General features: G+C 51.7%; 1 protein-coding gene across 3 annotated transcripts in view; it reads right to left on the reverse strand.

Annotated features, from left to right (window-relative positions):
* Positions 1 to 790: 790 nt before the first annotated feature.
* Positions 791 to 20,676, reverse strand: part of SLC39A11 (solute carrier family 39 member 11) — a 350,792-nt gene continuing 330,906 nt past the window's right edge. For all 3 annotated transcript variants that reach the window (XM_042917562.1, XM_042917560.1, XM_042917561.1), the window contains exons 8-10: positions 6,676 to 6,774; positions 3,559 to 3,717; positions 791 to 2,521 (exon numbers count right to left, since the gene is read on the reverse strand). In XM_042917562.1, coding sequence (XP_042773496.1) covers positions 2,443 to 2,521; positions 3,559 to 3,717; positions 6,676 to 6,774 — 337 coding nt within the window. In that variant the 3' untranslated portion in view covers positions 791 to 2,442. The remainder of the gene's footprint in view (positions 2,522 to 3,558; positions 3,718 to 6,675; positions 6,775 to 20,676) is intronic.

The raw sequence follows: 20,676 nt of genomic DNA on the forward strand, positions 1-20,676 counted from the left end.
TCCAAGAAAGGAATGCTCCATACTGGGGCAGCCAGCCCTTAGGGTAACTCCCTTTGGAAAGGGAAAGTATGAAGTTTCATTGCATGATGGAGAGCTCCATTATCTAGCAGAAGTTTTGTTTAAGGGTGAACAGAGAAGTTTGAGTGTATGGAGATGTGGAACAGCAAGAGAGTGAGGCTGTAATAAACGTAATAAACATATTTTTTTCTTCTTTTGGGTCTCCACTATCTGAACTCATTCCCAAAACTGAAAAGCCATTATTTTGTGAATCTTGGTAGGGAGGCAGGACCAGCTAGTTCATGGACACAGGATATAAATTCTACCAGCTTAGATGTTACTGCCCAGAACTTTGAATGTGGAACCGGGGCGCAAAGGATCAGGGTCAGTTCAGACTGGTTCATTCCCATGGCGGTGGTGGTAGAACCAAGGAGGAGCAGTTTGAGTAGCAGTTTTCAGTATCCAGGGGTCATGGCACCCAAACCAAGCTGTTTTTGAGATGCGATTGGGTCGTGGTCCCAGACCTCTAGACTTCTTGGATCCAACCCATTTTCGAGATGGTTTCTCCTATGGATCTTGAGAGCTCCCAACAGCCTTCCGTTAAATACCCATCTAAATTAGCTGGAGTTGGATTTGTGGCTTGTAACCATGAATCTAAGTGGCCCATCTCATCGGAGCTCTTTCCTTTGCTACCTGCTTCTCAGGTAGGGGAGATGTTAGGACTAACTTTAGTAAGCTCTTACATTATCAACCCTGGAAAGAAGCAACTTGGAGAAGGACTGGACGCAGCTCATCCACAACAATATCCCCTTTATTGATATTAATCACAGTTATGAGGTCTTGTCCATCAGAGAGTTTGCGTTATGCAGAACTACATACAAAGACATCAAAAAATACACATACACCAACCACCAAACCAATTAATTTCAACCAATCAAAACCCTCTGAATGTATCTTCAATTTTGATCATCAGTGCTTCAGAAGAACATACATAGACCCAGCATGAGGTTGGCCTTCGGGGTCTCAGAGCATTCACAGAGCAGGCTCTTCACCCTTGGAAGCAATTCAGCATGTAAACTCAGAGGGCAGGCATTGACCACACAGTGCCCGAATACCTGGTTCCCGGGCTGCCGGCCACGTTGGCAGAGCCCATTTAAGGTCGCACATGCTCCTTTGACCAACAAGGACGGCAGGCTTTAGCTCTGTTTGAAGCAGACAGTGTGTGGCCCCTACTGGAGAAGAAGCTCTCGGCAGGAAGGAGCAGATTGGCCTCTGGTCTACTTTAAGTCATTCTTTAGGGTCATTTCAGAATGGTGACTTGGCCAAGATTTCCTTTACAAGGGGGACGTGAAAATCTCTCTTTTTCTTCCCACCCCTTCTTCCCTTTCCCATCCTGCGCTCTCTGGCCACACTCCAGCAAAGCCTGCTGCAGTTTAAGACTCCTGGGTCAGGTTACAAGTTACGGAATGGTCAACTGGGAAGGGAGTATTGCAGATTACAAATGTCTTTCTCTCACTGAAGTTAGCTTCAGTGGCTCCCTCCATAACTCCAGGAGGGTTTGGGCTCCAGCCACCTGCTGGAGTCCCCGAGTCTCTTAGAAAACCGGAGGCTATAAACGTATTGAAAACAAAATGTCTAGGGGATCTGGAAACCATGACAAACCACTTTGCTCTTGGAATCCATAGAGAGCAGAGGTCTCTGAGCAAAGCTGCTCTCTGCCTCTACAGGGTTCACTGTGTTCGTGGCTGTCTGAATTCCCTAATTCCCTTAACTTCAATAGTGTCAATCGTTGCCTTGAAAAAGGAGAAAAGAAAGAAAGAAAAAGATAAACTGATTTTCTTCCCTTTGTCTGTGTCCCTTCCCATCCAGCACGTCCCTCGGGGGGGACACAGGAGGAAGTCGTATTCCTCCTTAGGCTGGCTGAACCTTGGAAAGTTGGTTGCTCTGTCCATGATGTTCCAGTTCTGGTCTAACGGGTAGATGATCAATGGTGAGAGGTCAGGAGGGATGGACGAGAGAGGTCCTGACCATTCTGCTCTGAGTCACGAGGCAAAAAATGCTTGGAAGCTTCTCTCTTAGCAGCTTGCTCCTCTACGTGAACTTGACAAGCTGCCACAGAGTCCAGTGAGGGAGACTGAGGGTGTGAAAGCAGAGATTTCCCTGATCTGTGTGTCCTTGGTAATCCCGCCGAAGAAAGATTCTATTCAGTGGCCAGAAACAAAAATCTGTAGTTCCGTGACACCTTGACATTCTAAATAAAACTATTATCTCTCTCAAGAGAAAAGTAAAAATTGTCATGTTATGATCAGAGTCAATCAGGATAATGAGATGAAAAGGAGAGAAAGGAAAAATGTTTTAATGTAAAGGAAGAGGCGTGTGGTCCCGTAGAAGCCGCCACTGCAGTTTCCTTGTGCTGCTTTTCCTGGGCTCTGAGGCATCTCAGCACTAGCCCAGGCCGACATCGAGTGACATCATCACCACAAATCCCAGGATGGAGGTCCAGGATGCCAGTTTCCCGTTACCACTGGGAGGGAAGGAAAGGAAGACCTTAATGTACTCTGGGACACTGTCCAAGCTGCAAGCATCCTCTATGACGTCCGATTCCAATAAAAAATGTACCACTACGATTAGTAAGGATAATAATATTGACATGTAACATTTACTGGGGCTTACTATATGCCAGGCAAAGTAACTCATGTAATCCCAAAGGATGACCACACAAGATCAGTAGTACTATCGTTATTCTCTTGTTACTGGTGGGGAAACTGAGGCATACAGAAGTAACTTGCCCGAAGACACCTCTTATGGCTCTGGAATAAATGCTCGAATGATAAAGAGTGGCAATTAAATTCTTGATGATATTATTGAATCTGACCTTTAAACTAGCTACAAAAACCAAACGAAACAGGGGTGCCTGGGTGACTCAGTCGGTTAAGCATCCGACTCTTAATTTCAGCTCAGGTCATGATCTCACGGTTCGTGAGACTGAGCCCTGAGTCAGGCTCTGTGCTGGTGGCACTGAGCTTGCTTGGGATTCTCTCCCTCTCTTTCTCTCTCTCTCTCGAAATAAATAAATATGTAAAATAAATAAATAAATAAATAAATAAATAAATAAATAAATAAAACAAAGAAAGGAAGCACCCCCCCCCCTTCCCGGACACCTGGCCTATGGCTACATAATAAGAACATGGATGGATAGCTTTGGCTCTCAGAGCTCACCTCTCCCGAGATTCTAGCCCTAGAAAAATCGAGAAAGAGAAGGGTGGGGAGAGAAAGGGACAATATGCAAAAGCTAATCGTCTGTGTCATGGGGGTGGGGAGGTAGAGTGTCTGTATGCCATTACCTGGTGTCACCTGGGCCATCCCCACCCACCTGCCCCTTACTCCTCTCTCTAGTTTCAGAAAACACAGTTGAGAAGGGAGTGGGGACCATCTCGGGAAGCGGCAGAAAGGGGTGGGAGCAAAGAAAGGAGCAGCAGGTGAGGAAAGGCAAGATCTGTATGCCGGGCCCCGGGCTTGGGAAACAGACGAGCACAAATGGGGGAGGGGATGCTCTTCAACCTGATCTGAGCCTCGGGGATGATGTCGTCCATGACCACATAGACCATGGCGCCAGCAGCAAAGGCCAGGGCGTAGGGCAGGAGGGGCTCAGCCAGCACCACGGCAAAGGCACCAAAGACCCCTGCCAGGGGCTCCACCATGCCACTTAGCTGCCCATACCTAAGGAGAGACCAGAGACAAGTGCCACCGTGAGGAAAGTCAAGCAGACACCAGCACGCTCAGGCACTCTGTGCTCAGACTGCTGACTCAGCCCCAGAAAACGGATGCATTTCATTCCACGTCATATCCACGCACAGCAGTGCAAATCACTGCGTTTTTAGCCACCTCCTTCTTCCCTGACCTCCTCTAACACAGTAGGCTCCCCCCCGTCCCGGGTTTCTGCTAGAGTTTTAAGGTTTCCACACTGTCTGTCTTCCATAACAGCGTTATTGAGATATAATTCACATACCATATGGCACACCCATTTAATGTGTTCAGTCCAGTGGTTTTAGTATCGTCACAAGGTTGTGCAACCATCACCCCTATCTAGTTCCAGAACATTCTCATCACCACAAAAGGAAACCCCACACCCATCAGCGGCCACTCCCCACCCCTCCCTCCCCCAGCTCCTGGCAACCACTGATCTGCTTTTTGTCTCGATGGATTTGCCTATTCTGGATATTTCGTATAAATGGACTCAAGCAATATGTGGTCCTTTTTACTAGCTTATTTCATCTCACATAATGTTTTCAAGGTGCATCCATGTCATAACACGTATCGTTCCTTTCTTTGACGACTGAGCAATAACCCATTGGACAGATCCACCACGTGCTTGCTAACCATTGGTCAGCTGATGTCTACCTTGTCTCTTGACCGAGAGGACACTGATTAGGAGTGGTATAGACACTTCCCTAGCATAGTTGTGCCTGGTATGTTTGGGTCACAACTGTGCCCCCTTCTGAAGGAGCTGCACCCATGCATCTCTGCTGAAGATGTGGACCTACCTGGCTAGATGTATACGGACGGCCTGTCCCCACTACCCCCATCCTGAATTAAGCTGAGATTTCTTCTTTAAAAAAAAAAAAACCCCTCGGTTGGTGGCGGGGGGGGGGGGGGGAGGGGGCGGGCCTGGGCAGCTCAGTGGATTAAGCGTCCAACTTCAGCTCAGGTCATGATCTCACGGTCCGTGAGTTCAAGCCCCGCATCACGCTCTGTGCTGACAGCTCAGAGCCTGGAGCCTGGTTCCGATTCTGTGTCTTCCTCTCTCTCTCTGCCCCTGCCCTGCTCGCACTCTGTCTTTGTCTCTGACTCTCTCAAAAATAAATAAACATTAAAAAAATTATTTTTTTAAGTCCCTGGGGCACCTGGGTGGCTCAGTCGGTTAAGCGTCCAACTCTTCATTTCAGCTCAGGTCATGACCTTATGGTTCATGGGATCGAGCCCCGTGGTGGGTTCTGCCTGAAATTCTCTCCCTCCCCCTCGCTCTTTGCCCCTCCTCCACTTGTGCACACGCACACTCTCTTTCACAATAAAAAATATAAATAATTCCCTTTATTCGAGCTGGTGAGAGTGGGTCTCTGTTGCTTGAAATCATATGAGCCCTGAGTAAAACAGTAGCCCAGGTGAGCGCTGAGAATTCGGAGATGAGCTGGCACCTGCTCCCCATAGCGGAGCAAAAGTCACCACCTGCAAAAGTCACCTGACATGGGTTGGACACCACTAGACAAGGGACCTGGGATACCTTTCCCACTATCCCTTGCTGTGGGCACTTGGCAAGATATACTGCCTGTGAGCCTCAATCTCTCCATCTGTAAAATGGGGGCAAGAAACCCAGAAGTGCACTGGGGCACTTCCCCGCCCAGCGTGCCTCCCCAGTGACAGGACAGGGTTGTGAACTCCACCCCCACCCAGCCCCCCGCTTCTCTGCTTCTCCCTGGCCAGGAGCAGACAGCGGGCATGGGGGAAACATTGTCTGCGCTGCAGGACCCTGTAAGGGGCCACCACTGCCTGACCTGTGCCATGTGCACGGGTCGGCCGACTTTGTAGCTCTGTGCTGTGGGTACAATTCCTGGCTTGGCTTTGCCACTTGGGGAAAAAGTGAGTTGGACGTCAGGTCCAGACTGGAGCAAGAAGAAAAAAAGTTTAAGCTCAGGGTCCCTGACCTCCTGTCCGGGGTGCCCCTCCCATATGAAAAAAAAACAGTCACAGCTACTGGGCTCCCAGAACTCACATTTGAATCAAATCTCTAAGGCCATCATGCCCTGCCCGCACCTAGGCCTCTATTCCGTAGACTCCGGCAATGGAGAAAGAGACAGGAGGGGGGAAATAAGATAATTTAAGTATGTGTAAGAACTTGTAAGTCATAAGGCCCCATAAAATGGAAGGCATTTTTAAATTGTTGTTATTAGCAGTCTTTTTAAATGCCCTCACCATACATTCTAGAGCAGTGATTGCTTTAACAGAGAAGTATTCTGAGGCTCAGAGTCCTGAGTTGAGGGACAGAAGATTAAACTTCTGGTCTTGGAGTCACCACCACTGAAACCAGTCACCTGACATTCTAGGCCACAGCTCTCTCCTCTGAAAACTGAGGACTCACCTTATGTGCCACTGAGAAGGTAAAATTAAGGAAGAGACTAGAAAGGCCTCTGGAGCCCATGAAAACACAAAGTCTGAGTACGGTAGGGCATCATCTCCTATGGACACGATCCTGGCCTTCACAGTGACAAGGGTTGTGACAGGGGCTAATGTGTTTCTCTTGGAGATGGGCTGTGGTCAGATGGGCCTCAGCAAAGGCATGTGACATTTAGGGTGGGCATTGGTTTACTTCCTACTGGAGGGGAAAGAGCCCTAACACTGAATGGGCATGGCGTGGCTACAATGGAAACATTTTGAAATAAGAAACCTGGAGATTTGAGCTGGTTTATGTAAAGGCTGAAGGTCAAGAGATGAGTTTCTTGAGCTTCCTCCCACCCTTGAGGGCTCAGGACTCAAACTGTTGGCGTTTGACCAGAAGTTCCAGAGACACTTCCGGGACAGAAGAGATGGTTCTTGAAGAAAGAAGCCCATACAGAGGACTGCTCTGACTTTATGTCAGACACGACCCTGGCCTCTGACAGCTGACACTCTCGGAGCACTTACCAGAAGGCTCTCCAGGGGGAGAAGCCAGCCCCTCGCAGGGGGAGGCTGACAGCGAGGCCCTCCGGGAAATTCTGGATCCCGATTCCAATGGCTAAATTCCTGAAAGACCAAGAAGACAGACACATGGAGGCAACCGTCTAGAACTGAGCACCCACACACGCAGGACCCCCTCGTCTAGGCCCAACGATGTCCTTTGGTGTCAGAGATCCAGGTGAGACCTGTGCCAGGTGGAGGAAAGAGCAAGGTTAGGGCATTTGTGCAGGTGCAGGTGCAGGACGCAAGGAGAAAGGGCTGATACAGACAGTCCACCCCTTGGTGCTGCTCCTGATCCCCAGGGACACTGGATCTTTATGGCGCTACAGTAAGCAGAGAGCATGCTGGCTGGACATTAGGACGACCCACGCTCTGCCACTCAGCCGTATAACTTTGTGCAAATCATTTGACTTTGTAGGTCTCAGAGCCTTATGAATACCACAGACGGGCTTGCGTGCGGATGGTAACATCTCCTACGAAGGATGGCCGACTGCCGTGTGGCCCAATGACCTCATGCCTGTACAGTTCCCAGCACATGTGAGGTGCTCAGGACCTTTGGGTCTCCATTCCCTTCTGGCTTGGAGACAGATACATCGCATTTTACTGAGAGGCAACCTCGGAAATGGGGCGGGGAAGTGCCGAATAGAATCCAACAGGGACACAGGTCTCCTGGGCTTGGCTTCCGCACCGACTCTCTGCGGGTCCGGCACTGGCACCACGCTTCTTTGGGCCCCTGTGGTGCTCACTGAGATCCTCTCTCCTCTGCTCCTGTGGGACACGTGGCGGCAGGGGGGAGGGGCTGTGCTGTGGTCACTGGTCAGGCTCAGGGGCAAACTATCCTGCTATCTGCGGAGGGTGAAAAAAGGCTGGCCTTGGGGGCTGGGCTTGGGATCAGAGTCAAGAGTCTCACTTCTCAGGGTGCCTGGGTGGCTCAGTCAGCTAAGTATCTGACTCGGTTTCAGCGCAGGTCATGATCTCACAGTTTGTGAGTTTGAGCCCCGCATCAGGCTCTGTGTTGACAGGGTAGAGACTGCTTGTGATTCTCTCTGCCCTCTCCCACTGAAAGAAAGAAAGAAAGAAAGAAAGAAAGAAAGAAAGAAAGAAAGAAAGAGGAAAGAAAGAAAGAAAGAGAGAGAGAGAGAGAGAGGGAAGGAGGGAGGGAGGGAGGGGGAGGGAGGGAGGGAGAAAGAAAGAAAAAAAAGAAAGAAAGAAAGAAAGAAAGAAAGAAAGAAAGAAAGAAAGAAAGAGAAAAGGAGGAAGAAAGGAAGAGAGAGAGGGGGAGGGATGGAGGGAGGGAGGGAAGAAGAAAGAAGAAAGAAAGAAGAAAGAAAGAAAAGAAGGAAGAAAGAAAGAGAGAGAGGGAGGGAGGAAAGGAGGAAGAAAGAATGAAAGAAAGAAAGAAAGAAAGAAAGAAAGAAAGAAAGAAAGAAAGAAAGAAAGAAAGACTTAAAAAAAATAGGAGTCTCACTTCTCACCTCTTGGATCTTGGGTCTAGGAACCCAAACCCAGCCTTGGATCATCTGGTCAAGCCCTGCTCAAGTTACAGGGCCCCCATATGCTCCCACCAGCCCTGGGCAGAGAGCCCTGGGCTCTAGAGGCTTCTGCTATCACTGTCATAGCCCACACTGACCCTGAGCTCCTACTTCAGGAGCAAGGGACATTTAAAATATATTTCTGTGGAAGAAATGAACCTTAAGGTTTCATTTGCCAATATCATCTTGCCAGTATTTCATGAGCCCCTGTCCTGTCTTCTCAAATGGACCCTCAAAGTGGTGGTCCCTTCTTCCCCCCATACTTTTTCAGCATCCCCTTCCCGCCCCCGAATGGATAAGTGAATACAACCAGTTTTCTTGACCTGAATCTAAGGTTTCTTTCAACGAGAAAGGTCAAAGTGTCTGACCAGATCTCGAGTCCCTTGTCTGACGTAGAAACAGCATCGCCTGCCCCCCCGACCCCGTTCACAGGTAGGCACACGACTTACCCCCAGCCTAACCCCAGAGTTGCCAGCCCCATGTCACCAGCAAGTCAGAGGTGGGGCTGCCCGGCCAAAGTCCTCACCATGACGCAGCACTGACTGCAGCCATCCGCCAGGCGGGCTGTGGGAGCCTCCTCCACATCCTGTCCAGCAGCCACCATCCTGATAAGCAGCACAGAAACCCCATTCTTCTATCCCTGGCAAGCCACATCACCTCCGCCCTGCCCTGACTCTGACATGGGGCTCCCAGCCCAACCAGGTGCTACACCCTCTGAGACCTGCCAGGCCGTCCTCAGCAGGGCACCACCTTGCTGGGAGATCACCAGATCTCTCCTGAGTGCTCCTGGGCCCCTTCACCCCCCCGCAAGGGTCGGACCACAGAGTCTCTGCCCTTCCCATCTTCATACACATCCCTTCCCAACTTGGTTGTGTTCTTCACACGCGTGCGCATGCACACACACACACACACACACACACACACACACACACACGCTAGCCCACCGTGTTCCCTGCTCCGCCGTATGCCCTGAATCTGTAAGATGTCAGCTAGGTGGGGGGGACCCCATGGAAGGGCTCAGTCCCCCTCCACACCCTCTGTAGTGCCACTTCATCATTTGCGTCAGCTCAGGACTGAATTAAAAAATCCAGAGCTCCCAGCCCTGGCCGAAACGCCGATGGCCGGGCCCACCCTCGGAGAGCGCGATTGATCGCTATGGTGTCGGGCTCCAGATCCGCAGACTTGAAGAACGCGCCCACGGTGTGGCGAACCCGTGACCTAAGACATCACCAAAATGGGTGAGGATGAGGCTCGTCGCCACGCCCACCTCCGGCCCAGGAGACCCCTTCCTGCTATCCTGACACTCAGCTGAGAAGCGTCACGGGGGTGGCCCCACGTGGGAGCTGAGGACACCAGCGACTCCTTGTGAATGCACCAGGTGGCCAGCAGCCTGGATGCTTCCTGTGCATAAAACCTGAACGGGGGAGTCCTGGAGGGGCTCAGGATGGAAGAACAGAGAACAGAAGCATCAAAGTGGAGGGTTGCTGGGGCGACAGGAGTAGCAACAGCAGTGACAGAAGAGAGTGGCTCCCAGGTGCCCAGGGTAAAAGAGGAGAAGGGGACCAGGGGCTCGGGCTGGCAGGGCTGGTCCCTTGGTGGAGAAGCTTGGAGCTGCCTTAGCCGTGGGGGCCGAGATCAGCAGGATGGAGCCCCAGGAATGAGGGGGGAAAGGGCGGTCTGCCAGGAAGGAAACCCCAGACGCTCACTCCTCTTGCAGCCCTACTGTGCTCTCCCTGGCTCCACGTGAAAGCCTGGGCCCTTCCTGCCACCTCTCCAGGTAGCGGGGCCTGGGGGGGCCAACCCCCCTTCATCCCACTTTGGGCAGGGAAAGCCCAGATGAGAGGGTTCCTTTCCAGGATGGGCTATGAAGATTCCCAATGGATTTGAAAAGCAAGGGGAGAAACCCAAACCTTGTCCTTCCCAAGACCGTGAGGCTGCCGTGTCCTGTGTTTGGTTCTTCCCAGAGGAAGCACAAAGACCCCGCCACTAATCTGGACTGCAGCAAATTAGCGGCAGGGAGAAGGAGGTGGGGACGAAGGGTTCATTAAGAAAAGAAACCACAGGCTGTCCCCTGACGGCACCCCTTTGTCTCAGGGTCAAGCCAAGCCCCACGGTGACCCGTCACCTGTGTCTGACTGGGACTCACAAGGGAGGGGAGAGAAGGGCAGGGAGAGGACATCCATGGGGAGAGCAGGGGTGGGAAGGAGAGAGTAAGTGGAGGAGGGCCGGGGCCTGTCAGGTGCAACGCTGGCCGTCCAGGCTGCTGTCAGAAGGGCCCTCCTTGCCCTTATCTTCAGGTACCGCTAATCCTGAGAGGTGAGCGACAGGAAGAAAGGCCATCCCCGTGGGCAGCTGTTTCTGCTTCTTCTTAGAAGCCTGATCCCATTTTCCCCCACCCCAGGCCTGCCTTCTCATCTCCTGCGTCCTCCTCCCACTCAGCCCCCAGAGTAAAAGCCAGAGAACACTTGGCTGCAGAGGCCCTTGGAGGTCCCTTGTCCAACACCTTCATGGTTAAGGGAGAAACCAAGGCACGGAGAGGTGGCGTGACAGATAGTAGGTTTGCCTGACAGACCCGGTGGGACCCCCAGGTGCACCACTGTGACCCAGCGCAAGCTATAGGAAACTCGGCCTTCACTTTTCCACAAAAGGGGCACAAATGCCCCATTTTCGGGGTTCTTCTGTGGACAATCGCTGTGAAGTGCCAATCACAGCACACGGCCCAGAGCTGGGGCTCCTCGAACGGTCCTACTGTTCAAATTGCCCGAGGTTCCCGAACAAGGCGGCATTCGGGCTCTGCTGCTCCCCAGCGCCTGGTGACCTTCCCAGCCTCACGTGAAACTTCTCGGGCTCACGCTCCTCAACCGTCTTGATTCTGTGACCTCCCGGTCGGAACCAAGGCCAGAAATAGCAACTGACGGCCAGCAGGGAGCCCCCTTTCAAGGGCGCCTCCAGAATCCACCACTGCGCCCCGGCCACGTGTGAGAGCTCAGGTCACATACGAAGAAAGATGGTAGGAAGGGCCCCCCTTCCTCAGTGAGGTGGTAGGCCAGGGTCATCCAGGCCTTCTTTTCTCAACCCTTCCCCAGTTCAAAGCCTACACACACACACACACGTGCGGGCACGCGGGCGCTGGCGTCCTAGACACCCATCTTGTACCGTTCCTGCGCACGAGAAAGCGTCACAGTCTGCTGAGTCTGCTCGGTGCTGAGTGCTCGGTGCCCCGGCCCAGCTGCACCCCAGTCTTCCCAAGGCCAGGTGTGGAGTTGCGCCCCAGGGGCCTCCAGCCCACCTTTGGAGGCGTTCTCTCGAAACTCGTGTATTGGTGGTCTCCACTCAAACCTGCCACTTAATTATCTCAGGCCTTGAACTTGGGGAAAGCTTTCAGCAAGGGCAGCAGCACTAAGCACAGGGCGCGCATTCCCCATGGCAACAGCCCGCCCCCGAAATCAGCTCGCGTCTCATCTCCGCTTACCATGCCCATCACGGGAGCCTAAGGTCCCCTGGCTGGAATAAAGATAATGACAATCATCCCTGCCATTTATTGAAGGTGATAAAATGGGAGGCGTGGTTGTGGGTGTTTTATTACACGTAGCAACACAATTAACCTCAACTACCTTGTTAAGTGTTTTCTACCCTTCCTATCCCCATTTTGCAGATGGGGAAACTGATGCACGAGCGGCCATCCCCAAGGTCACCCGGCCGCGAAGTGACAGTGGTCACATACTTCGGGTCCTCTGAGCCTCACGCAGACCCATCACACCATCTTGGAGAGAGATGGTCACCTGGGCTCACGTCCCCAGCAGACGAGCAAGTGATGCCGTATGCCCACTCAGTGGTGATCTGCGATTTGGGGCGATCTGGAGGCAAGGACACCAGACCTGATGGAAGAGGTGTTAACCAGAGACCCCCAGAGTTAACGGGGTTGGAACGTCTCATCCACGGCACGGCTTCTTGACCTCGCCACTACGGACATGTTAGGCCAGGTCACTCTTTGCTGTAGGGTCTGTCCTGGGCATGGTGGGAGGTTTAACAGCATCTCCGGCCTCTTCCCACTAGATTCCAGCCGTACCCTCCCAGTCCTGACAACCAAAAATGTCTCCAGACTCTGCAGAACGTCTTCTTGGAGGGGGGGGGGGCTGAGTGGTCCCTGCTTGAGAACCACTGCTTAGGTTTCTTCCTCAGCAAGTATCTGAAGGTCAGAAACCATTGCTCAGACCAAGCAAAGGACAACATCCGACCCCATCCATGTTATTTGAGAAATTTCTTGGTTCAGTGGAGTTGAGTCTTTCAGGGAACTTAGCTGTGGCGGGACAGACTCCTGGGATTCAAGGTGAAAGTGACACTGGACAATGATGCTCCTGCATTCCTAAGGCAGTAGCTTTGGGGCCTCGGAGCCACACAATTGTGGACCTGCTGTGCCCATCGTGTGCTCTGTGACCGGCACCCTTCTGGAGTTGTGCGACGGGGCATTCCTGCTGGAACCCCACGCGCAGATTATGGCTCCGTGGCGGGTTTAGGGCTGGGGTTGGAGGCGAGGGGTCCCCGGGGAGGTGGGGGGGAGCGTCACGGGTTCCTCTGGAAGTTGGCAGGTGCGAGGGCAGCCTGCTCTCCAGGCTATGATCTCTGCGCTGCTGGTTATGAAAGAACAGCTTATTCCTGACAAGCCCCGCTTCACCCGGGCTCTTGCAGATCCTCCCCTGTGCCGTGAGCGTGTGTGTTCTTGCGTGGCAGGCCCTCACACACCGTGTTGATTGTTATCGTCCCGCCCTGAAAGGCCTGACTGTTCAGGCTCGGCGGTGACATCACCAGCTTCCCACTCGGGCTGCCGGCTGAGGTGTTTGATGAGCCTGCAGATGGGTAGGGGCTGGAGGCTCCCCGCGGGGCTGCTGGGCCCTACCCGCTCCGTGGAGCTGGTTTAGCACGAAAGGGATCTTCCCCACCCCCTTCTTACAGTTTTGGGAGGCTTTACTGCCACAGGCTGGAAAGCCGGGATGACCCATCCTTTCCCTTAAAGTCTGCCGACCTTCGCAGAGAGGGCGGGGAAGAGCCCCAGGAAGCAAGCCACAAGGCAGGGAGGCATACAGGGGTGACTCGGGCCACCACTGCGCACCTCTCTTTGCAGGAAAGCAGAGAAGCCTCCCAGATTTTGGGGGGGGGGGGTAGGGGGGGGCGGGGTATCTCTCACTGCCCCAGGGACACCCCGGGGATCTTCACCTGCCATGTCTCCTGGCAAATAAATCAGCTTTATGCACAGGCCAGGTGCAAGGCTGCCTCGTGAGACTTAAAAAGCACCTGGGGCTATGTACCCAAGAGTAATGTGCTTACGTATTCATAAAAAGGCTACTAGGTTCTATCAGTAACAGCCCCAAACCGAAAACTCAGCAAACGCCCATCAAAGACTGAGCGAATAAAGAAACAGTGTTCCGGTCACACCGTGCAATAGCATACAGCAATGAGAATGAATGACCTATAACTACGTGCAACAGTATGACGCATCTCAGAGGCAAAATTTTGAGTGAGAAAAAAAGAGAAAAACTAGATACAAATCGTGAATGTTGTGTGCTTCTAATCACATAGAGTCCCCAAACAGACAAAGCCCAGCTATGCCTTCTCTTACCTACTAATTGATAGGAGGTGTCAGTGGCCAATAGCAACAACTTATTGGTGGGTTCTCCTGTAAAGTAATTGATTTTTTAAAACAGTGCATTTGGGGGCGCCTGAGCTGCTCAGCTGGTTGAACTTCCGACTCTTGATTTTGGCTCAGGTCTTGATCCCTGGGTCGTGCGATCGAGCCGTGCGTCGGGCTCTGCACTGAGCATGGAGGCTGCTTGAGATTCTCTCTCTCTCTCTCTCTCTCTCTCTCTCTCTCTGACCCTCTCCCTCTCGTGCTCTCTAAAAAAATAAAAATAAAATCCATTAAAAAAAAAAAAAGACCAGTGCATTTTAGTAGAGAATGTAGATGCTCTCAAGGTAGGAATTCAGGTCCCGGGTGGGGACAAGAAAACTCCTCACTGCCTTTTTTATTTTAAGCTTATTTATTTATTTTGAGAGAGAGTGAGAGAGAGGCAAAAGGAGAGGGAGAGAGAGAATCCCAAGCTGGCTCCACACCATTAGCGTGGAGCCTGCCGTGGGGCTCAAAGTCATGGAACCGTGAGAACATGACCTGAGCCAAAACCAAGAGTCGGGTGCTTAACTGACTGAGCCACCCAGATGTCCCCCCCACACTCACTGCCTTTTAATAAAGACAATTTATTGCAGCTGGATGTACATGCAGAGAAGAGCACATACGATAAGTGTTTGCTTGATGAATTTTCAGAAACTTGATGGTCATCACGAACTCCCCACCCAGATGAAGAAACAGAACATGATGAGCACCCCAGGAGCCTCCAACCCCGGGCTCCCTGCTCCCCCTGCTCCGGCCCCATGAGGAGCCACTGTCTTCGCTTCCAATGGCTCAGCCTAGTCATGCCTGCTTGGGGACATTCTGTGAATAGTTTAGGTGGCCCTACAAGACCCCACTGGAGGATCCTGGGAGGGTTATGTGTGATGAACACTTTGCAAACTTGGCATGAAGCTGGCTTCCCCGGGGCCATAGGTTTGGAGCTTGGTGTAAGGCCTTTCCTAGAACACCCGAGTTTATCCCCCTGCCACGATTCACCCCATTTTCTTATCCACTGCCTGCATCAGTCATTCCATCTGCAGGATCAACATTGGAGGGGAGGGCGTGCCACAAAAACATTTTGTTCTCCAGCACGAAAAATACCATTACAAACCATTAAAAAATTTTCCAGCACTTTAGTAGTTTCTTCTAAAGAGCTTTAAATGGGGCGCCTGGGTGGCTCAGTCGGTTAAGCGTCCGACTTCGGCTCAGGTCACGATCTCGCGGTCTGTGGGTTCGAGCCCCGCGTCGGGCTCTGGGCTGATGGCTCAGAGCCTGGAGCCTGCTTCCGATTCTGTGTCTCCCTCTCTCTCTGACCCTCCCCCGTTCATGCTCTGTCTCTGTCTCAAAAATAAATAAACTTAAAAAAAAATTTTTTTTTAAATAAAATAAAGAGCTTTAAGTGCCTTTATGAACATGTATTCTTTCTTTCACTTGAGAAGTAGTTTATTTTCCATTTTGTAGACAGTAATAACCAAGGTCCCACAAAGGGCGAACGATAAACCGAAGAACACAGCGCGGGTCACAGCAATAAGGCAAACGGTGCTGGGTTCCAAGCCTTTCCCATAAGCCATCTCTTCATATAAAACCACAGAAAGCAGGGAGAAAAAGTGGCCAGTGATGGCTTCAGGGAACGAAGACCGCAAACCTGGATGTCATTCTCGGCTACTCTCACTCCTCACCCATAACCCGATAGAGAAACCTGTAGGATCTATCCTCCAAGCCTATGTGGATCCAGGCACTTCCTCCCTCCTCCACGGCTGCACCCAGGTGGGAACTGCCACCATCTCCTGCGTGGTTTACGGTGGCAGTGTTCTAACTGGTCCCCTTGCTTCTCTCCCTACCCCTCCAGTCTGTTCTCGCCACACCTACTACACCTGCTTACGCTGCTCCTCGGCTCAAAATTGCTGTGGCTACCCAGTTCACCCAGAGGCAGCACCCAGGCCCTTCTCCTAGCTTGCGGTGACCTACATGTCCCCACCCTTTGTCTTCTCTCTGACCTCCTCTATTCCTCTTCCCTGGCTCTTTCTACTCTATCTGTCCAGCCTTTCTCTCTGCTCTTCTCTCTCTGCCCTTCTCTCTCTCCAGCTTTGGGCATTTCTACTGGAATATTCCTCCTTGGGTATCTGTGGCTCACTTCTTCACCTCTTTCCAGACTGGGCTATATGACTTTTCCAAGGCTTAGGTCACAAAAGACTTTGTGGCTTTCCTCTGTCTCTCTTGATCACTAGCTCTGGGGGAAGCCAGCTGCCATGTCGTGGGACCCTCAAGCAGCCACATGGAGGCACGCATGTGACAAGGGGGCCTCCAGCCAGCAGCCATGTGGTTGGTCTGCCATCTTGGAAGCAGGTCCTCCAGCCCAGTCCAGCCTTCAGATGAGAGCAGCCCCAGCTGGCTTCCTGATTGCAATCTCAAGAGGGACACGGAGCAGGGACCACTCAGCAAAGCCACTCTCCAATTCCTAACCCACAAAAAAACATGAGCTAATGTTCATTGGTTTGAGCCACCAAACTTTGAGCTATTTTTGTTATTCAGCAGTTGTAAGGTAGTCACCTCCTCAGTGAAATCTCCCTCCTCCCCTTATCTAAAATTGCAAACCATCCAGCGCTCTCATTCCCCTTTAAACCTAATTTTCTTCTCTTCTTCCTTTTTTGATAGAAATCTCTACCATCTAACCTACTGTATAATGTACTTGTTTTTCATAGGTGAAAAATGATTCACTCTTTCCCCTGTGTCTGACCCGGCATCGAAACACGCTAGGAATCTCTGTTCACCTAGGTGTCCCAGTGAACACTAGAAGAGGGCCAGGTGCACATGGCCATGAAACAGGCATGCGCAGAGAGACGGGCCGTGAGTTCCAGCAAGGCCGAGGTCTCGCCTGCTGCCAGCCGCAGGTAATCAATCAGCAGCGAGCATGTCACAGCTCCCTGGGCCGCGGTGTCCCCAGCTCTAAAGCAAGGAGGCTGAATCGGGCGACCCATAAGCTCTTTTCCAGACCCTAAGCTTTGTAATTCCTACACAAGGGCGGCATTGTGGGTTCTCCGGATTTCAGGGGCTGCAGAGACCGTCCTCCGTGTTTGCCAAAGCCCGTTTTCCCGGCCGCGCACATCTGGAAAGCCGAAACACAAAAACCATCGCATTGTGCACATCTGGACAGCATAAACCAATCGCTCCAGGAGGAAACTCCGAACCGGGTGCTCAGCGAAAACCACGGTGCAGGCCAAATGAGAGGGGCTGAAAGGCTCCTTTCTTTTCCACCCGCAAAACAATCTTCTGGGCACGGAACTGGAAGCCCGATGCTCTGTTGCTGAATAACATAAGCTCTCAATAGCCTTCGACTGCCGTCTCGGTCACGTTGCTCTCTCGGCCTGGCTCTTGGCCAATGCAAAACTTAGAGAACAGGCATTTTTCTTCCCCCCACTCCCTTGTTAAGACCAAACGATACCTTCACTTATCCCTGGGGCATGTGGACGGAGTTCAAAGCTGAACACCACCTGCTCCTCCTCCTTCAAGGAGAGTAATTGAACTGCACGCCTAATGCAAACCGAACAGGGAGCTTTGAGCTCTGGTGAGAAATCGCGGGCGATTTGCATGCAGCTATAACCGCAGCTGGGCGGAGAAAGCCGCCTGTCAGTACGCAGTCTGTTGTGGGGCAACCAGCCTGGGCCCCCCGGAACAAAGAGGAATGATATTCCTTGCAAATGAAACGCGTCTGAGGGGCTCCGAACTTCCTACGCTCTCTTCAGCTAGCAAAGACCCACAGTGCAGGGAGTGCGGGAGAGGCGTGCAGGGAAATGTGGGGTTCTAGCCACTTCCAACTGCAAGGCCGGTGATGCCAATGGCTTGATGGCCAAGACGACTTGGAGCATGGGGAGCCTCGAGCTGCAACTCAAAGCGTTGCAGTGCACGGGAGTCAGAGTGCCACGCAAACAACATGGGAGGCTTGCAAGGAGTGCACGAGGATGGGTGAAGGCGTTGGGGTTAGGGTGTCTGGTCACCCCTCATCGTCCTTCTTTACAGAACTTGAAGGTGCAGGTGAAGAGGCAGGAGCAAGACCCAGGGAGTCATGGCCCAGCCCTGGACCCTCAGCCCCGAACAACAGCACCTCCCCAAGCCTCAGAACACTCGACATCCGTGAGACCGCTGTCTTAGGCTCTCCAGCCTCACGGCACTGAAAGCATGTGGCCCATAGATCATAGCCCGCTGTCTCTGAGTGCAGACTTACATGAAGAAGACAAGGCAGGGCGCTCGAAAGAAATCTAACCAGAAAGAACTCTCTTCTTTCCTCGTCCTGGCTAGCTGGGGACGCTGAACTTTGCTGCTGGGGGCCGAGTGCAAGATGCGTGTCCAGGAAGCCCACGCCAGTGAGGTGGGCTGTGGATAATCCTCAGCTGGAAGGTTCTGCGTCTGCTGCTGTGTACATGCTGCTAATGACACCAAGGGGGTGGGCGAAGCAGCCACCCTCACCAGAGCCGCTTTTGTGAGAAGCGGCAGGTGCCGATCACAGGCCAACGGCAACCACAGCAAGAGCAGCAGACAGCTTACTAACAAGATCCCGCCTTGCGCCAGATCCAAAGACAAGTGCTGTGGATGAACCAACTCATTTTACTCTGGCACAAGAAACGCCATGAACCCATTTTATGTAGATGTAGAAGCTGAGGCTTACAGAGGGTGAAATATCTCTCCCAAATTCACGAGCCCCCAAGTCGCTGAAATTCCAGCTCAGATCTGATTCCAGAGCTTAAGGACTTCACCCCCATGTGCTGCCCCCACCCCCCACTCCTACAGAAACCTTGCAGAGCGAGGGTGGATCTTCCTGTACTCTCAGTTTATGGGGGGGGTGGTAACCTGTGATTAAGGGCAACATTTCACACCATGAAGCTGTCCAGTACCAATCTTCCAATGCAGGGGTTGGAGAGGGGGTGCCTATCACGAACATTGTAAAATATCCCGTTGGTTTAAAATATTAATGTTCTTGGGGCACCTGGGTGGCTCAGTCAGTTAAGTGTCTGACTTTGGCTCAGGTCATGATCTCACGGTTCATGAGTTCAAGCCCCGCGTCGGGCTCTGTGCTGACAGCTCGAAGCCTGGAGCCTGCTTCGGATTCTGTCTCCCTCTCTCTCCACCCCTCCCCTGCTTGTGCGCTCTCTCTCTCTCTCTCTCTCAAAAATAAATAAACATTAAAAAAAAAAAAAAAAGAACCGTCCCATGTGAACAGGAGATTATGGAGAAGGTTGCTTTCTCCACTGTTTCCTATCAAAAACAGCCAGTCCAAGAACATCGGTGTCATCCAAGACAGAAAGGCAGGAAACTGCTTTCCATTAAAGGAGATTAAGGAGATGTGACAACCAAATGCAACGCCAAAGCCAACATATAAAATGTCACAGACCCATCTATAAAGGACATTTGGGAGTGATTACAAAAATTGGAGAGGGTCAGCGTACTAGATAATTTCATTAGACCAGTGTGGAATTTCCTGGGTGGGAAAATCATATTGTGGTTATGTGAGAGAATGTCTTTATTCTTCCTTTTCCCCCTCAAAGTTAAGTAGGTTGCTTTGCTCTGAGACCTCTCAAATAATTTAATATACAAATTTAGTCATTCATCAAATATTTACAGTTTTTTTAAGTAATCTCTACCATCAAAATAGGGCTCAAAACTCACGACCCCGAGATCAAGAGGCGCATGCTCTTCTAACTGAGCCAGCCAGGGCCCCCCCCTCCATTCATCAAATATTTAGAGAGTCTATGTGCCAGGTACTGCATATTATACCTTCTTTATGAATAGTGTTCATTTCCTTTCCTCTATTTTTTAATTTATTTCATTTAAAATCTTTTAAATGTCTACTTATTTATTTTTGAGAGAGAGAGAGGGAGAGAGAGCAAGCAGGGGAGGGGCAGAGAGAGGGAGACAGAATCCCTAGCAGGCTCCTTGCCATCAGCACAGAGCCTGAGGCGGGGCTCAAACCCACAAACCAGGAGATCTTGACCTGAGCTGAAACCAAGAGTCAGACACTTAACCCACTGAGCCACCCAGGCGCCCCTTTTTAACTTTTTTTTAAAGTTTATTTTTATTTATTTTGAGAGAGGGAGAGAGCAAGTGAGGGAGGGACAGAGAGAGAGGGAGATAGAATCCCTAGCAGGTTCTGTACTATCAGCCCAGAGCCTGATGTGGGGCTCAAACTCAAAAACCATGAGATCAGAACCTTAGCGGAAATCAAGAGTTGGACACTTAACGAGTGAGCCACCCAGGTGCCCCTCCTCTACTTTTTCAAATCAGAATGTCCTTATCCTTAAAAGATACAGCTGAAGTACATACAGAAAAAGAGCCCTGCCATGTCAAATGGTTCAGTGGGGAAGAAAGGTACGCGTGTGTGTTTATGTGAGTGTGAATGTTTCTCTATCTATGGAGAGAACAATAGTCTTATACACACACACACACACACACACACACACACACACACACACACACACACAAAGAGCCCCTCCCTCTCCACATACACACAAAGTGAGTCAGTCGTCCACACGCCATTGTGCTTCCCCCCATTGCTACAGCGAGCATGCTCGATGGCCCACCCTCCTCCCTTGCCTCCATGGCTTCCACATGCTAAGCCACTCTGGGAGGGGTGTCGATGCCGACAGGCTGGGCACCTCCCTAGGAAGCCTGGAAACCTCCCAGAGCACTCAGGTCTCCTCTGACTGCCTTCCCCCAGCCGGGTGTCTCCTGTCTCCTGGAATCCCATCCAGCCAAGGTCTTAAAGGTCGGCCCCCCGGCCTG

Source organism: Panthera leo, chromosome E1 (genome assembly GCF_018350215.1).
Source record: "Panthera leo isolate Ple1 chromosome E1, P.leo_Ple1_pat1.1, whole genome shotgun sequence".
NCBI classification, from domain to species: Eukaryota; Metazoa; Chordata; class Mammalia; order Carnivora; family Felidae; genus Panthera; species Panthera leo.